Source organism: Physeter macrocephalus, chromosome 20 (genome assembly GCF_002837175.3).
Source record: "Physeter macrocephalus isolate SW-GA chromosome 20, ASM283717v5, whole genome shotgun sequence".
In the NCBI taxonomy this organism is placed as follows: Eukaryota; Metazoa; Chordata; class Mammalia; order Artiodactyla; family Physeteridae; genus Physeter; species Physeter macrocephalus.
The window spans coordinates 75,644,762-75,659,854 of record NC_041233.1 but is presented as its reverse complement, the minus strand read 5'-3'; the positions used below and the strand labels follow the sequence as shown (position 1 = coordinate 75,659,854).

The window sequence follows — 15,093 nt, the reverse complement described above, 5'->3', positions numbered from 1 at the left end:
ATTGGGTCATTTGTAGAGAGGTGGATGGACCTAGAGACTGTCATACAGAGTGAAGTAAGTCAGAAAGAGAAAAACAAATATTGTATATTAACACATATATGTGGAATCTAGAAAAATGGTACCGATGAACTGGTTTGCAAGGCAGAAACAGAGACACAGATGTAGAGAACAAACGTAAGGACACCAGGTGGGGAAAAGGGAGGGTGGTGGTGGGATGAACTGGGAGACTGGGATTGACATGTAGACACTAATATGTATAAAACAGATAACTAATAAAAAAAAATCACTATCTAATTATGTCAAACCATGTAGGTTTTAGAAAAAGGAAAAGAAAAATCAATAGTTAAAGCTTTGGGGGGAAACGCCCACAAACTTATCAATATTTCATTAGCGTTCATTCAAATTTTCCTTTAGCCTTTTATTTTGAACTTTCTGGAGAATGGAATATTACGCTAAAAATTAAAGGACAAAACCCAAACCAAACCAAAACAAAACCGCAAAAGTAAATTAAAGTGAGACAGCGACTCACTGCACTTTTGGCTATTAAGAGAAGATGACGTCATTAAACCCTTATAACTAAAGCTTACAATATGCCAACAATATGGTATATTGACACAAAAATCGTAATTATCAGTTGTCAACCAAAACAGGCTTTTCCAAAACAGTGTAAAATGTTTTCACTATAAATACTGAAAAACTAAATTCTTTACAACTACAGAGTCTTGAGGTTGGATGCCTCCAGTTCACAGCTGCATGTGTCTCTTTCTCCAAAAAGCATCCACGGTATTAACCAAGAAATAATAACTATCAGACCTTACCTTTTTCTCTCTTTTTTTCTGACCTTAACTTTTAATTGGTTATAAAATAACTTGGAGTAATTAGACTAAAGCCCAGGCTGTGCATTTACTGCCAGACATCTATATTATTTACAGGTCTGGGAACAAGGAAATCCAGTGTTGTAGTTTTTAATGTCATATCTGATGAAGTTGAATCACAGAAAAACTTTAAAAAGAACAGATAAGCCAGATCTCTTTATGACCTATTATCTACTTTTGTGGGAAACATGGGTTAAGCTTTTCTTGTTTTGTTTTGTTTTTGCGGAACACGGGCCTCTCACTGCCGTGGCCTCTCCCGTTGCGGAGCACAGGCTCCGGACGCGCAGGCTCAGCGGCCATGGCTCTTGGGCCCAGCCGCTCCGAGGCATGTGGGATCCTCCCGGACCGGGGCACGAACCCGTGTCCCCTGCAATGGTAGGCGGACTCTCAACCACTGCGCCACCAGGGAAGCCCCCATAGGTTAAGTTTTGATCTGAGAATACTTTGTTAGCAAATTAACAGCAGCAAAAAAACCCAGCTAGAGTACAATTACAATTTAGATACCCCAAAGAGCTAATATATGCAACATCTTCAAAATGTAAAAGCTGTACGTTTTTGAATTTTGGATACTCATTGATTAAAAATAAATACATTACAAAAATGAAATAATTCATAATAAAACCAAAGACTTTATTCATTTTGTGATTCTAGAAAATAACATATCACCTAATAGAAAAATTGAATATGCTATAAGGGCAAATTTGGTAAAAAATTGAATAGTTTTCATCATACGTATCTGTTTAATTGTTGCCATTTTAAGTGCCATATCAAAAAAATTGTCTGATTTTCACATGCAAAACACTAAGCAACAAATCTTTTATTATCTGTAGAGACTCTTACTACACAATAGAATGTTACTTTTTCTTAATTTTAATAATTTCAGAATGAATCACATACTTTGAAAAGTTGATTTTAAAAAATACCACATTTAATCTATAATGTACTTAAGAAGTTATCGATCCAGGTATTACATAATACTTTAATGCTCTCAAAGCAGAAAAACTGTTACCACTAAGCCACTGTTTGGTTCTCAGGACACTATATAATTGACCAAAGTGGAATTTTAAAGAAATCACAGCCAGAAGCTATTCTTTTACCTCATGGAAGGGAAGGGTGCCATCTTGTGTTCACAAGCTTCCAAATACTCATTGGTTTTACTGTATTTTTTCTTTTTACATTTTAATTGACTGTGTGTGGAAGAGTCAAGTTAAAGGGCTAAAATTTGACTCACCTGTGCAGCAATTCCTATTCTACTTTCATTAAGACCCCCGATGGCGTACTTATAGCCATGTCCAATTTGTCCCAGGATATTGGCTTCTGGAACCTGAAAAGAAAAACGTGCAGTTATTTCTCAATTTAATTTAACATAATTCATTTTGGTAATATATTTTTTAATGCACATATACTCCCAATTTCTGTGATAATTCTCTAGTATGGTACTTATTAAACTCCAAGAAAATTATCTGCTATGTCTCTGTCTCCCTCTAAACTGTTTCCCACATGCTCTCAGAAGGACAGGACTCAAGTCCATGCTGTTCACTATTGCATCCTCCAGAGCCTAGCACAGACGTTCGGTGAATCTAGAAAAATGAAATCTCATACAATTAATCAATAACATAAATGAGTAACAATTTTCCCTGAACTCTTATCTGTATGCTACAATGTAAGACAAAATATTAGGAATAACAAAAAACATATAAGGGTAGTAAACCTTTCTTCTGTTGAGACTATTATCACAACAAAAATCAGTTGAGGGCCGTGTGTGTGTGTGTGTGTGTGTGTGTGTGTGTGTGTACACAGGCATGTGTACCAAACAGAAAGGAGGAGATAAGAAATACATAAAACTATTCAACCATTTACTTGAAAAAAGATCTAGACTAGGTAATTTGAGAAAATACACTTAGCTTCTTAATATGGGCAGTTAGGAGAGAAAGTGGGCAGAATGGAGAAAGCAAAGGGAAATCAGGAGAAGAAAGACAGCTGGGGTGCAGTAGTGAGGCTCACATGACATCCATAATGACACCCCATGGGCACACACACAATCACCAGTGAGCAAAAAGGTCACATTCTAATGAGTGGTAGAAAATCCACCACATCCTGTCCGACCTATGTAAAGTTCTAAAGCACAGCATTCTAGTTATCTCGTCCTCGTTTTTTTTAAGACTCAACTCTAAACTGTGGGCGCTGCCTGGCCGTTTTCCACTCTCACTGGGCAACACCCCCATCTTGTGGCCTTGCTGGGCCGACACCACACTCCTCGGAAGCTATGTGTGATGCGCAAGTACCAGGTTTACGAAGTATAAATGAGATTAATCCGCGGGCTGGGCAGACAGGTTTCCACCTCTGGCCTAAACTCTCGTGGGAAGTACATTTAGGTCATAACCTAACCTAAGATCATCGTTCAAGAGTTTTACAAAGTACTCTCCTATGCACGCCTAATAGTGCAACGCCTTTCTCGCACAGCTATACTTCCAGGCAAAGCCATTCCACATCTAGGATACCCACCTTGACATTTTCAAACGTTAATGGGCAGGTAGAAGAAGCTCTGATTCCCATTTTGTTCTCTGGTTTCCCTATATGAAGGCCCTCAGTATCACGATCTACCAAGAAGCAGGTAATTCCTTTATACCCCTGAAATGAATATTTAAATGCTATAACCACTTTGACTGATAAGATCCCTTGTTTCCAGAGTTCAAAGTAAACAGAAAATGAAAAACAAACCTTAGAGACTTCCCTGGTGGTCCAGTGCTTAAGAATCCGCCTGTCAATGCAGGGGACACAGGTTCGAGCCGTGGTCTGGGAAGATCCCACATGCTGCAAAGCAACTAAGCCCATACACCACAACCACCGAGCCCGCGCTCTAGGGCCCGTGAGCCGCAACTACTGAGCCCGCGTGCTGCAACTGCTGAAGCCCACGCGCCTAGAGCCCGGGCTCTGCAACAAGAGAAGCCACCGCAATGAGAAGCCCACTCACAACAAAGAGTAGCCCCCGCTCGCCGCAATTAGAGAAAGCCGCGCGCAGTGACAAAGACCCAGTGCAGCAAAAAAAAGAAAAAAACAAAACAAAACAGACTTTAGCAGAACTGCAAAATTGGACTCAGAATTGCAACAATTGTGTATTATTAAACAAGAAGGATGGGAGGACATTAGGTTCAAAATCAAGAAACTTACTATTTATTTTACTCTTTCAGAAACCATTGTGGCTATTAAAATTATTAAGTGCCAACAAAGTATTACATGATGAATTCCACATTTTAAATTTAATTTTATTACATAATTTAGTTTTAAAATTTAATTCAATTAAATGCTACACTAGACCAAAAACACAAGATATCTTTATCATTTTGCTATATGTCTATTTTCCAACTGAATAAAACACTTTTAAAAATAAATGTACTATTAAGTAGGTACTTAAATTCTTCATTATTAAATAGAAAATCTGAAATTCTACAAAATTTAAGATTAGCCTCCTATATAACAGATTAGGAGATTAATTAAATGGTCCTCCATGTAGCTAATGTTTATTCATGTTAATTGTAATATTTATTTTAGGATATTAGTAAATCAGAGGATGAAAAGATGTCAGTTGTTTAACCTTTTCAGTACTGAGGAGAATGAAGAATTTAAGACTAAGTCCCAAAAAGGAAATGGAAGTAGGAAAAAAGAAATGAAGAGAAAAGATTAGGAGGGAAACGGGGAGCAGCTTTGTTTTCAAACTTACAAGAGTAAGGTCTACATTTGCCATCACCATGAAGAGCCCGGCATCCTTGGCGTTGCTAATCCACATCTTTGACCCGTTGATGACATAATAATTTCCCTTTTTATCAGCTTTGGTCTTCAAAGCAAATGAATCGCTACCTGCTCCAGCCTCTGAAAGGCAGAAACTTCCCATCTACACATGCAAAGAAAAAATTCCAAATTAATACCTATATTTATACTTTACATAGCAAATACCCACTTATAGCAAAATAAACATTTGAAAATCAAGCTTTTAGCTACTTCTAAAAGCCTGTACGTATCAAAATAGTAACGGTATTCTGACAGTATTATTTTCCAAACTATACCCCACTATTTGTCTAAGGCAGACTTAAAGACCTAAGCACTCATACTCAAAGTTAAGTTTAATTAAATTGGTTTTCATAATTACAGGAGAAATACATCTCAATGTAAATGAAACTACCAACAAAGGTATTAGACAATATAACTGGGACCAAAAAAGAAATAATTTTATTGTCCAATGATAGTTCCCTAAATTTCCAAGTGGCAAATGAGAGAGGCAGAGTGTATTTTTCTAGTAGCATTAATTTATTGAGCAATGCTTGAGTTATTAATGGTGCTGTGTTGTGGTCCTGAATAGAAAAGCCAACACTGCGGCTGCTTTTCTCCTGAAAATATTCTATATTTAGAAAAGATCAGATCCATTTCAATAACTCATCTCAACTCACTTGTTCTGTAGCTAGCTTGGGCAAATAGATAGCCTTCTGTTCTTCTGTTCCGTATTTTCCAATTAACCTGTTAATTATTGTGTTCTGGATGTCACATACCAGAGCCACAGAGGCATCAACTCTGGCTAATTCCTCTATCACTAGGATAGAGGAAAAAAATGAAGCTCCTGTTCCTCCATATTTTGTGTCAATTTCAATACCCATCAACTAAAGGAAAAATAAGGAAACATAGATTAAGAAAGCTATTTTTATATGGGACAATTCCTTGCAAGAACAAGTTCAAAAATAATTTGTAACCACATCGGCTTAATTTAAAAATTCTGTATGTATATCTTACTTTAATTTGGTATGGCTCTTTCACTCTAAGTAACAAAAAAATCTATAACAGAAACTAAATATATTTGCAAAGGATAAAATTACATGCTGGAACTATCATTTGTTTCCTTTTGGGATCTAAAAAACAAAAATAAGAGAGGTAAAATGCTTTGAAGGATACTGGAATGGAATAGTGAGAAAATATATAATTAGGAAACTGAAGAAAGCAGTGGAATATCGTTTCATTTAGCGTAATCTCTCTGAGTCAGCCCCCCACCTTGACTCTTTCAGCCGAGATAATAATTGAACGACCACTCCTTTAGGGCTATTTTAGCAAGTCCAGACGGTTAGCAGACCACATGTGGTGGTGTTTCCTAGAACCACACGAGACAAGGCCCAGGTGCCTGGTAAACATGGCCAAATACTGGTCAAGGCTTTCCAGTAACTGCCTGACTGTTCAGTAACCAGTCCTAAGTCTGGAACATGAAACGTCCGTAACACTCTATTTTTAAGTGTCCTCATTTCAGAAACAGAATGTGTGCACACGTAATTCAAGACACAAAGCTGTGAACAGGTAAAAGGGCAATGCTTCTTTCTATCCTCTCCAGGCACTCTCGAGTCACACACGCTGCAGCCTGGGTGTGGCTGTTGTATTCTAATCTGATGGGAAACTTAGCTGATATGAAGTTAGAACCACATGGGGGAGGACAGAAAGGCTGAGAGTACCAGAAATCATGTTCTATGAGGAAGAATTCCAGGGTTGGGGTGTGCCTGAAGACTGGGGCCAGCATAAGAATATCGGACTATCACATCTTTTTTTTTAAAAATTTATTTATTTTATTTATTTTTATTTTTGGCTGCGTTGGGTCTTTGTTGCTGTGCACAGTCTTTCTCTAGTTGTGGCACACAGGTTTCTCGTTGCGGTGGCTTCTCTTGTTGTGGAGCACAGGCTTCAGTAGTTGCAGCACATGGGCTCAGTAGTTGTGGCTCGTGGGCTCTAGAGCACAGGCTTAGTAATTGTGGCGCACGGGCTTAGTTGCTCCGCAGCATGTGGGATCTTCCCGGACCAGGGCTTGAACCTGTGACCCCTGCATTGGCAGGCAGATTCTTAACCACTGTGCCACCAGGGAAGCCCGGACTATCATATCTTTAACAGCTGTCAGAGACACTGCTTCTCTAAAAAGGTCACCAATTTCCCCTACACTGGAAATATCTGTCAGTTATTATGGCAGGTGACCTCCATAGAAGTGGGACAACAGAAGCTAGGAGTCACATGAGGCCGAGAATAGCTGGTGCAGCATGTGCAACGCAGACCCTCCACGGGGTACGACATCCAGGCAGGAGCAGCTGTGGAGGTGGCAGGCAACTCGTCGCTGCGTGTGACCCTGTCTGCAAGAACTGCCCCTCGGGAGAGTGTTGCTCAAGACCTCTCAGAGAAGCCTAGAGGTTCTGCAAACAATGAAGACGAAATCTGGCTGAGAAGTGGACTCACAGATGCTGTTTGACCCACTGTGGCTCCACATAAGATTCCATTTTCCCAAGTTTCATTGCTAAAAGAAAGGTGGAAAAATCACTACAATACGTGGTATTAAAAAAAAAAAAAAGCAGGTATCTTTTAAACAGTAAGAAATAAAACAGGGGGCCTTCCCTGGTGGCGCAGTGGTTAAGAATCTGCCTGCCAACGCAAGGGACACGGGTTCAAGCCCTGGTCCGGTAAGATCCCACATGCCGCGGAGCAACTAGGCCCGTGAGCCACAACTACTGAGGCTGCGCTCCAGTGCCCGTGAGCCACAACTACTGAAGCCCCTGCTCCACAGTAAGAGAAGCCACCACAAAGAGAAGCCCGCGCGCTGCAACGAAGAGTAGCCCCCGCTCGCCGCAACCAGAGAAAGCCCACACGCAGCAATGAAGACCCAGTGCAGCCAAAAATTAAGGAATTAATTAATTATTTAAAAAAGAAATAAAACAGTTACGTGGAAAAGGCTAATTTTCAAACAGGATAACAGGACAAGATTTAAGCCAATGGCTCTGAGTAGGAGCTATTAGTTCTGGGATAGCCTTGGTATTCCAAATACAAAATCTTCACACCTATAGAGAAGGGAGAGATGCAGAGTGCAGTGGCTCTGAAATGTTCTCCTTGGGGCTCCCATGCTGATAACCTCTCCCTTGGAAATCGGCTGCCCTGGTTAATGTGGAATTCAGATACCACCTCTTGCTTTTAAGTTTTCCACATACATAAGGATTCAGGTAGATGTGCTGGTATGAAGTTTAAAGTAGGGTTTCTTAACCTTGGCATTGCTGAGCTGGATAATTCGGTCTTGGCAGGCTGCCCTGTGCACTGTGGGATATTTAGCAGCATCTCCAGCCTCTATCTCACTAGATGCCAGCAGCACACCCAGTTGTGACAGCCAGTGTCTCCAGACATTGCCAAATGTCCTTGGGGGGACAAGAACAGCCCCCAGTTGAATACCTCTGGTCTAAAGAAATCACTCTTGTTTCTAGCCTTTTACTTAAAAAGCACAGTATTTCTAATATAAAATGTTAATTCAATTAAAAATTTTTAACTAGGATCTCAATCTAAAAGAGATCCCAGATAATTCTGATTAGGAAATTATGCTATCATTGTAACTCCTAAATTTAAAAGTATGCATACATTTTAACACTAGAAGGTATTTATGAAAGTTTGAAATTGGAAGAATCATTAATTATATACCCCTTGTTGAAATAATCCTCGTATTACTGATTTTTCCATTTTTGAATTTTCATCCATCTTTGAAACCAAAGGAGCAATTTGTTCCTGGGCAAATTTTTTAACTGTAGGGAAAAAAAATACTGGTAAGTCTTTATTTTATTAGTATGACATGTATTACTTTTTTCCAAAAAATTTTTTTGAATTAATGTCAAAAATTCCATTCACAAACTTAGATGAACACCTCTCCCAATCATGTCACATGTCATGTGATCTCACACTGTAGGCCCAAGTCATGACCAGAGGAATACTGTGGTGAAACTGAGAAGTTCACTCACCTGTGCTCTTCATCATCATCTCCTCATCTGTAAATGTCTGCAGAGGGGCAGAGGGTGGGCCCTTATTTGCTGTTTTGAGTCCAGCTTCTGACTGGGAAGATTTTAGGACATGAGGAGGATTTTTCCAGGAAGACGGGCAAATTGGGAAGTTTCTTCTTAGCTGTAGGAACAGTCCCCATTGAATAAGGAACACACACACAAAAGGGAAGAAAAGTACTGGAACATCAGTTTCTTTGGGAATAACTTTATAACCCATTCTTATAACTTCTTTCAGCAAAATAAGGGAGATTGGGACTTCCCTGGTGGTCAGTGGTTGAGAATCTGCCTGCAATGCAGGGGACATGGGTTCGAGCCCTGGTCTGGGAAGATCCCACATGCCGCGGAGCAACTAAGCCCCTGAGCCACAACTACTGAGCCTGCGCGTCTGGAGCTTGTGCTCCACAACGAGAGAGGCCGCGGCAGTGAGAGGCCCGTGTACCGCAACGAAGAGTGGCCCCTGCTTGCCGCAACTAGAGAAAGCCCACGCACAGCAACGAAGACCCAACACAGCCAAAAATAATTAATTAATTAATTTAAAAAAATTTAACAGAATTTTAAAGTTGAAAGGTCCTTAAAGACCTTTTACCCCAGCCTCTATTTTTCTGAGAAAGAAACCCAGAGAGGGGCTTCCCTGGTGGCACAGTGGTTAAGAATCTGCCTTCCAATGCAGGGGACATGGGTTCGAGCCCTGGTCTGGGAAGATCCCACAGGCCGTGGAGCAACTGAGCCCATGTGCCACAACCACAACTACTGAGCCTGCGCTCTTCCCGTGAGCCACAACTACTGAAGCCCGCACGCCCTAGAGCTCAAGCTCTGCAACAAGAGAAGCCACCGCAATGAGAAGCCCGCACACTGCAGCAAGGACCCAACGCAGCCAAAAATAAATAAATAAAATAAATTTATAAAAAAATCATAATAATAAGGGAGATTAACCTGGCACATTATTTTAAGATTCACCGTCTTGTAACCAAAATCACAAATTGGTTTGTTAACATATATCTCCTTTATCCGGCAATGAGCTGTTCTGAATAAACACATTTCCCAGATAATTAACTTCTACCTTCAAGGAAACAGAACTTTCGAGGTGGAACTCATTCTTTTTTTTTTTTTCCTGCGGTACCCGGGCCTCTCACTGTTGTGGCTTCTCCCGTTGCGGAGCCTGATGCGCAGGCCCAGCGGCCATGGCTCACGGGCCCAGCCTCTCCGCGGCATGTGGGATCTTCCCAGACCGGGGCACGAACCCGTGTCCCCTGCATCGGCAGGCGGACTCTCAACCACTGGGCCACCAGGGAAGCCCGGAACTCATTCTTAAAATGTCACATTTCTCTAACTTCTTGGACAAGGAAACCGGACTTCTAAGAGTACCGTGAAGAGAATTCTCTCGTGGGGTAGGAATGAGTGAGGGCACAGGGGCAACTGAGGGAGCAGAGCACCCCAGCCCACCCTGCCTGGCTGCAAGCGGCTGTGCTTTTTTGGTTTCCATGGCCAGTTTTGTTTTTTCAGCTTCTCATTAGTAAGAGAGCATATGGGTTAAGAAGAAAATGGGCTCTGGAGCCTGAAAGAACTAGTTTCAGTCTGATATTTACTAACTATGTGATCTTGGGCAAGTGGTTTTTAACCTCTCAGTTAAAATCTCTCAGTCTTAGTTTCCTTCCCTGTAAAACGTGGATAATAACCTTTTGGAAAGTTTTGTAAGGATTAATGAAGTAATCCACAACAAGGGTTTAGTGTGGTACCCACCGTACAGTAAGAGCTCAGCAAACGGTACTGACTAATTCTACTCTGATCCCTAAGAATATAGTAGTGGTGGTCATAACAGAAGGAGTCATGGTTGTAACTTAGTTAAACTGCAAAGCTAGCTCTTCCTGCCATTAGTGTGTCCCCGTGTTGCAGGGCCCCAAAGTCAGCAAAGGATTTGCTACAATTTTGTTGAAAAAAGAGACCATCCAATTTCGAATGCTTGTTATCCCTTCCCAATATTATTCTGTAGAATTCTAGTGCAGGGGAAACAAATGAGGAATTAGTCTTTCCCTGAATATAAAACAAAACAAAAACATGCCAAGTGAAAGAAACCAGCCACAAAAGATCATATATTATATGAGTCTATTTATAAGAAATTTCCAGAACAGGCAAATCCATAGAGACACAAAGTAGAGTGCTGGTTGCCTGGGGCTCCGGGTAAGAATGACGAGTGACTGCAAAAGGGCACAGTGATCTTTCTGGGGTGATGGAAATGTTCCAAAACGGGATAGTGGTGATGGCTGCACACCTCTGTATATTTACTGAAAACCACTGTATTATACTCTTAAAAATAGTGAATTATATTGCTCTGTAAATTATATATCAATAAAGCTGTTTAAAAAACTAGTGTTTTCCTTTCATTCACCAAAGAACACCCAGAATACACTGAGCATCTGTCAAATGCCTGAGAGCACATGTAGGGATGAAGTTCACCAGCTTCTGAGCAGCTTAGGATCTAGTTAGGACAAGATACAGTTCATGGAACAGGCAAGAAACAAAGCCAAGCTTTGCAGATTAAAAAGCAAATGTAGCAATATGCTGCAATATATTTTCTCAATAGTTTTGAGTGTACACTGAAAAGCTTATTGATAAAAAGAGAAAAAAAGAAGCAAGAGTCACCATATTTGAAACCATTGTTGATCTCTCCTATATATTGGTCAATCTTTGCAGTTCTGTGTCTTAGATATATTCTCCTTTGGATTCACCTGGGAAAAAGGAACACTGGCCAGTCAGAAAAAAAAAAAAGTGTCTGTCTCAATTTTTCTAGCTAATTTTGTTTTGAGAATAAGGAGACAGATAATTCAGGGCAAAGTTGCATGGAACATTTTTTTCTCATTAAAAGACAGAGCTGGGACACGAAAACTTTGCACTAGTAGCAGCAAAGCACAAAGAGAGGAAAAGAGTGGGAGAACGGATGCAACTAAGTGTGGGTGCGGTTTTGCTCAATGGCTGGATGGGGCCCTCAATATGTATCCAAATGAATGAAAGAATGGGCCAGGCCATCTTCTCCACAACATGCTCATGAAACCTGCCTATTACATTTCAAAAGCTGCAATACATTGCACACATTTCTTATTTCTAGGGGAGATTGACTTCACTAAACTCACTACAGAATTCGTTGTGTCTCTTTGTCAATATATCACCTTTCTACCGAAGTTTATCTTTAGCAGAATGCCCAGCACTGAGAAACAAGCCAGTGGGTCTCACTACACCCATTTTTCCCTGCTGACACAATTGTGACCCCCTTAGTCTCAATATTGCTACTGACAAAGTAGATGACTGTTCAACGCATAGGAATTACTTTAGACACAAGATAAGAGATGAAAATGTACTTTAAAAAGTGGTATACAAGTATAGGGGGAGATTATTGAAGATACTTATCATAAAATACAGTGGCTATATATGCTAAGTGAATGGAATCCATTTTTAACCGAAGCATTGAAAGATAACACCTATCCTTTTTGGCGGAAAAAAAATTTCCTTTTGACATGACAGTTTTTAATAAAGGAGATGTTTCCTTGTCTTGCCTTTAAAAGCTCAGCTCAAGGTTTCCACGATGATTTTCAACTGTCCCCTGCCCTTCAGTGTTGACCTCAGCCTCTGCAGATTTGGCGCCCACTCCATCAAAATGATTTTCCACAGTTATAAGCCATTGTACCACATCATCACATTTTTTTGTATAGAGCAGCTATTGCTACTTGAACGGAATAATGGTTATTTATGCCTTGCCAAATACTTTTCGAAGCTTGAGTCTGATCTGTTTCCTACTCAACTGCCTAGAGTTCTGTTGCACTTAGAAGTCCTGATGATCAAATCTGGGGTCTGCAGACTCCTAAAGGCAGAACAACAAAGTCCACAAACTTGGATGGGGGAAAAACTGTATTTTATTTCACGAACCTCTAACTGAAATGTAGCATTCCCTTTGATTATGAATGTAGGCAAGAAGTTACAGGAGTACTGAGTTATCTGTGACTGTCACTAAAAGAAATTACAGATATTTTTATTTTTATTTATTATTATTATTATTATTTATTTTTTTTTTTTTGTGGTACGCGGGCCTCACACTGTTGTGGCCCGCGAACCCGGTTCCCCTGCATCGGCAGGCGGACGTGCAACCACTGCGCCACCAGGGAAGCCCAGATATTTTGATATCAAACAACAGTTGAAAATATTGTTGGTGCTCACCACTACTTCAAAATTATAGTAGTTATTCAAACTGCTGTCAGGCCTTATTTAAGAAGCACATAGTCCTATATCGCAATGTAAAATATTTTTATCACTTTTATTGTAACTGATTTCCTCTATGATCCTATATATTTAACTTTATGCATTTTAAAACATTTTGAGAAAAAGTCTAAAAACTCGACTACACTGCTGTCTACTTTCCACAGATGGCACAAAACAAGGTTAAGAACACCTGACTGCTGAGTGTCCTGGTGAAACTTTGGCTAAACTCATTGAGTGAATCACAATCCTTCTCCATTACGTTCCAGCTGACAAAGTACTGTTTGAAACATCCTTAAAGTGCTTCAAGTCAAGAAGCTTTTGCATGTCTGAATGGTAAAAAGAAGACACAGGAGACGTGCTGCAATCAACTGGGAAGACCCACCTCGGCTTTTCCAAAGGACAAGTTCTGATATAACAAGAGGGCTTCACCTTAAACCCCGACAGTCATTGGCTCCCACCACATGTGCCCTCCTGGCTCTCCTCACTGCACGTGTGCATGAATGTATAGTCTTCTTTTCATATTTTGATTCCATTCTAGTACCAGAGTTCACAGGGTTCATTCTAGCCAGATTTTCTTATGGTAACTTCTGACAGTGAGAAACCTGGCTATGACTCATGATCTAGGATGAATTTGCTTATTCAAACCTAGTCCACAAATAAAATCATTTCAGAACTGCTACACACCACTGTGAGAATCAAATTCATCAGAGTGCTTGCGTCCAGTTCTGTCTTTTTTAGCCTCATGGTTCCCAGTCAAAACATTGTTTCTGAAAGTTCCTTCTTCCCCACCCCTGTATCTCAGTGTGGTTGTGTGATTCACTTGTAATGATTCTGGGACCAATTCCAACATTCGAGAGGCTTCCCCACACCAACAAGCGGTTTTCCAGCGCCAGTTGAGTGTCCTACTATTCAACTCAATTCTGACACTATCTACCTGTGAAAGCAGCTCTTTTGCCCCATTCCTGTCCCCCTCTAACCTTCAAAACCCTAAATACAGGAATGAGAGCACTAGGCAATTTAACCTAACTCCTGGCTTATGCTCTCCTGAATGCACACCATGCCTTGCCTAACCTGTTGATTCTTTTCCTAGAAAGAATAACTAGCTCTCTACCCCCAACATCCTCCATAGCAATCCTGCAGGCAGGCAGATCACTGGGCAAGATAACATCTGAAGAGAACCAGACAGCCTGCACACAATGGAGAATGATGCAGAATCCAACCTCCTGCCTCAATGATTCACGGAGATTCTTCCCCCACTTTTCCCTTTAAAAACTGTCATGGCTGAGCAGAATCTTCAGAGCAGGTCTCGGGACATGAGCCCACCTTTTCCCCAGATTTCCAGCTTTTCTGATTAAAGCATCTTTCCTTTCTTCTGACACTTGCCTCTCAATTACTGGCTTTTAAGTGGCGAGCACCCGAACCCGAGTTCAGTTAACAGATTTTGGCACCCAACGTGCGGCTGCGCTCTTGGGGCGTCTAGTTGCTTCTGGCAATCCTGAGTTGGAGCTGCCAGCTAGCTGCAGTGACTTGCAGGGTTGACCTCGGTGAACCTGCCGCTCTTGGCTAGCAAGCCCTGACAGGGGATTCTCAAGTAAGTTCCAGCAGCTGCTGGAAGGAACTGTTAATTCCAGGGATTCTCCCTGCCTCTCCCCCTGCTTGGCCAGCTGCCAATTTTCACTTTTGGTCAGTGGAAATGGAAATGTGCACTTGGATGAGCTTATGAGCTCCAGGACCAGTAAGTAAGGACTGAACTTGGTTTTCTCTGCCTGTTAAGAGAAAAAAGTTTCCTTGGATAGCTGCTTTTGATAACAGATTGTGTGAGTTTCTTTGCCTTTAAGTGATCTGTATTTGCTTTTGAAATCTTTTGTCACTTTGGTTATCTAGAGTTTTGAAACTTTTTGATATCTTTCACAAACTTCTCAAATATCTATTTAAAGTTCCTGTGCCCTCCAGCTAACTTCGGGATGTTTCAGAGGGGCCTTGAGGCATTTCAGAGAGAACTATTTAACAGTATCATTTGGTATGTTAAATTACATGGAGAGCATTATCACATGAGTGATAAAACTATTTAGAATATACCGTATGGATAAATGCTATTAATACAGACATTCCAAAAATTATATAAAATTTTTGAAATTTGGATA

At 40.6% G+C, this 15,093-nt stretch overlaps 1 protein-coding gene across 5 annotated transcripts in view; it reads right to left on the bottom strand.

Moving 5' to 3' along the window:
* Positions 1-15,093, bottom strand: part of ACADSB (acyl-CoA dehydrogenase short/branched chain) — a 39,983-nt gene that overhangs the window by 12,818 nt on the left and 12,072 nt on the right. For 4 of the 5 annotated variants that reach the window (XR_003677791.2, XM_024121239.3, XM_028482136.2 and 1 more), the window contains 6 exons: positions 8,663-8,822; positions 8,349-8,449; positions 5,321-5,527; positions 4,597-4,767; positions 3,381-3,506; positions 2,107-2,199 (listed from right to left, as the gene is read on the bottom strand). Coding sequence is in view for 4 of the 5 variants with exons in the window: in XM_024121239.3 (XP_023977007.1) it covers positions 2,107-2,199; positions 3,381-3,506; positions 4,597-4,767; positions 5,321-5,527; positions 8,349-8,449; positions 8,663-8,822 (858 nt within the window). In the remaining variant the exon portion in view is untranslated. The remainder of the gene's footprint in view (positions 1-2,106; positions 2,200-3,380; positions 3,507-4,596; positions 4,768-5,320; positions 5,528-8,348; positions 8,450-8,662; positions 8,823-15,093) is intronic. The other variant, XM_024121240.3, reaches the window with a different exon arrangement.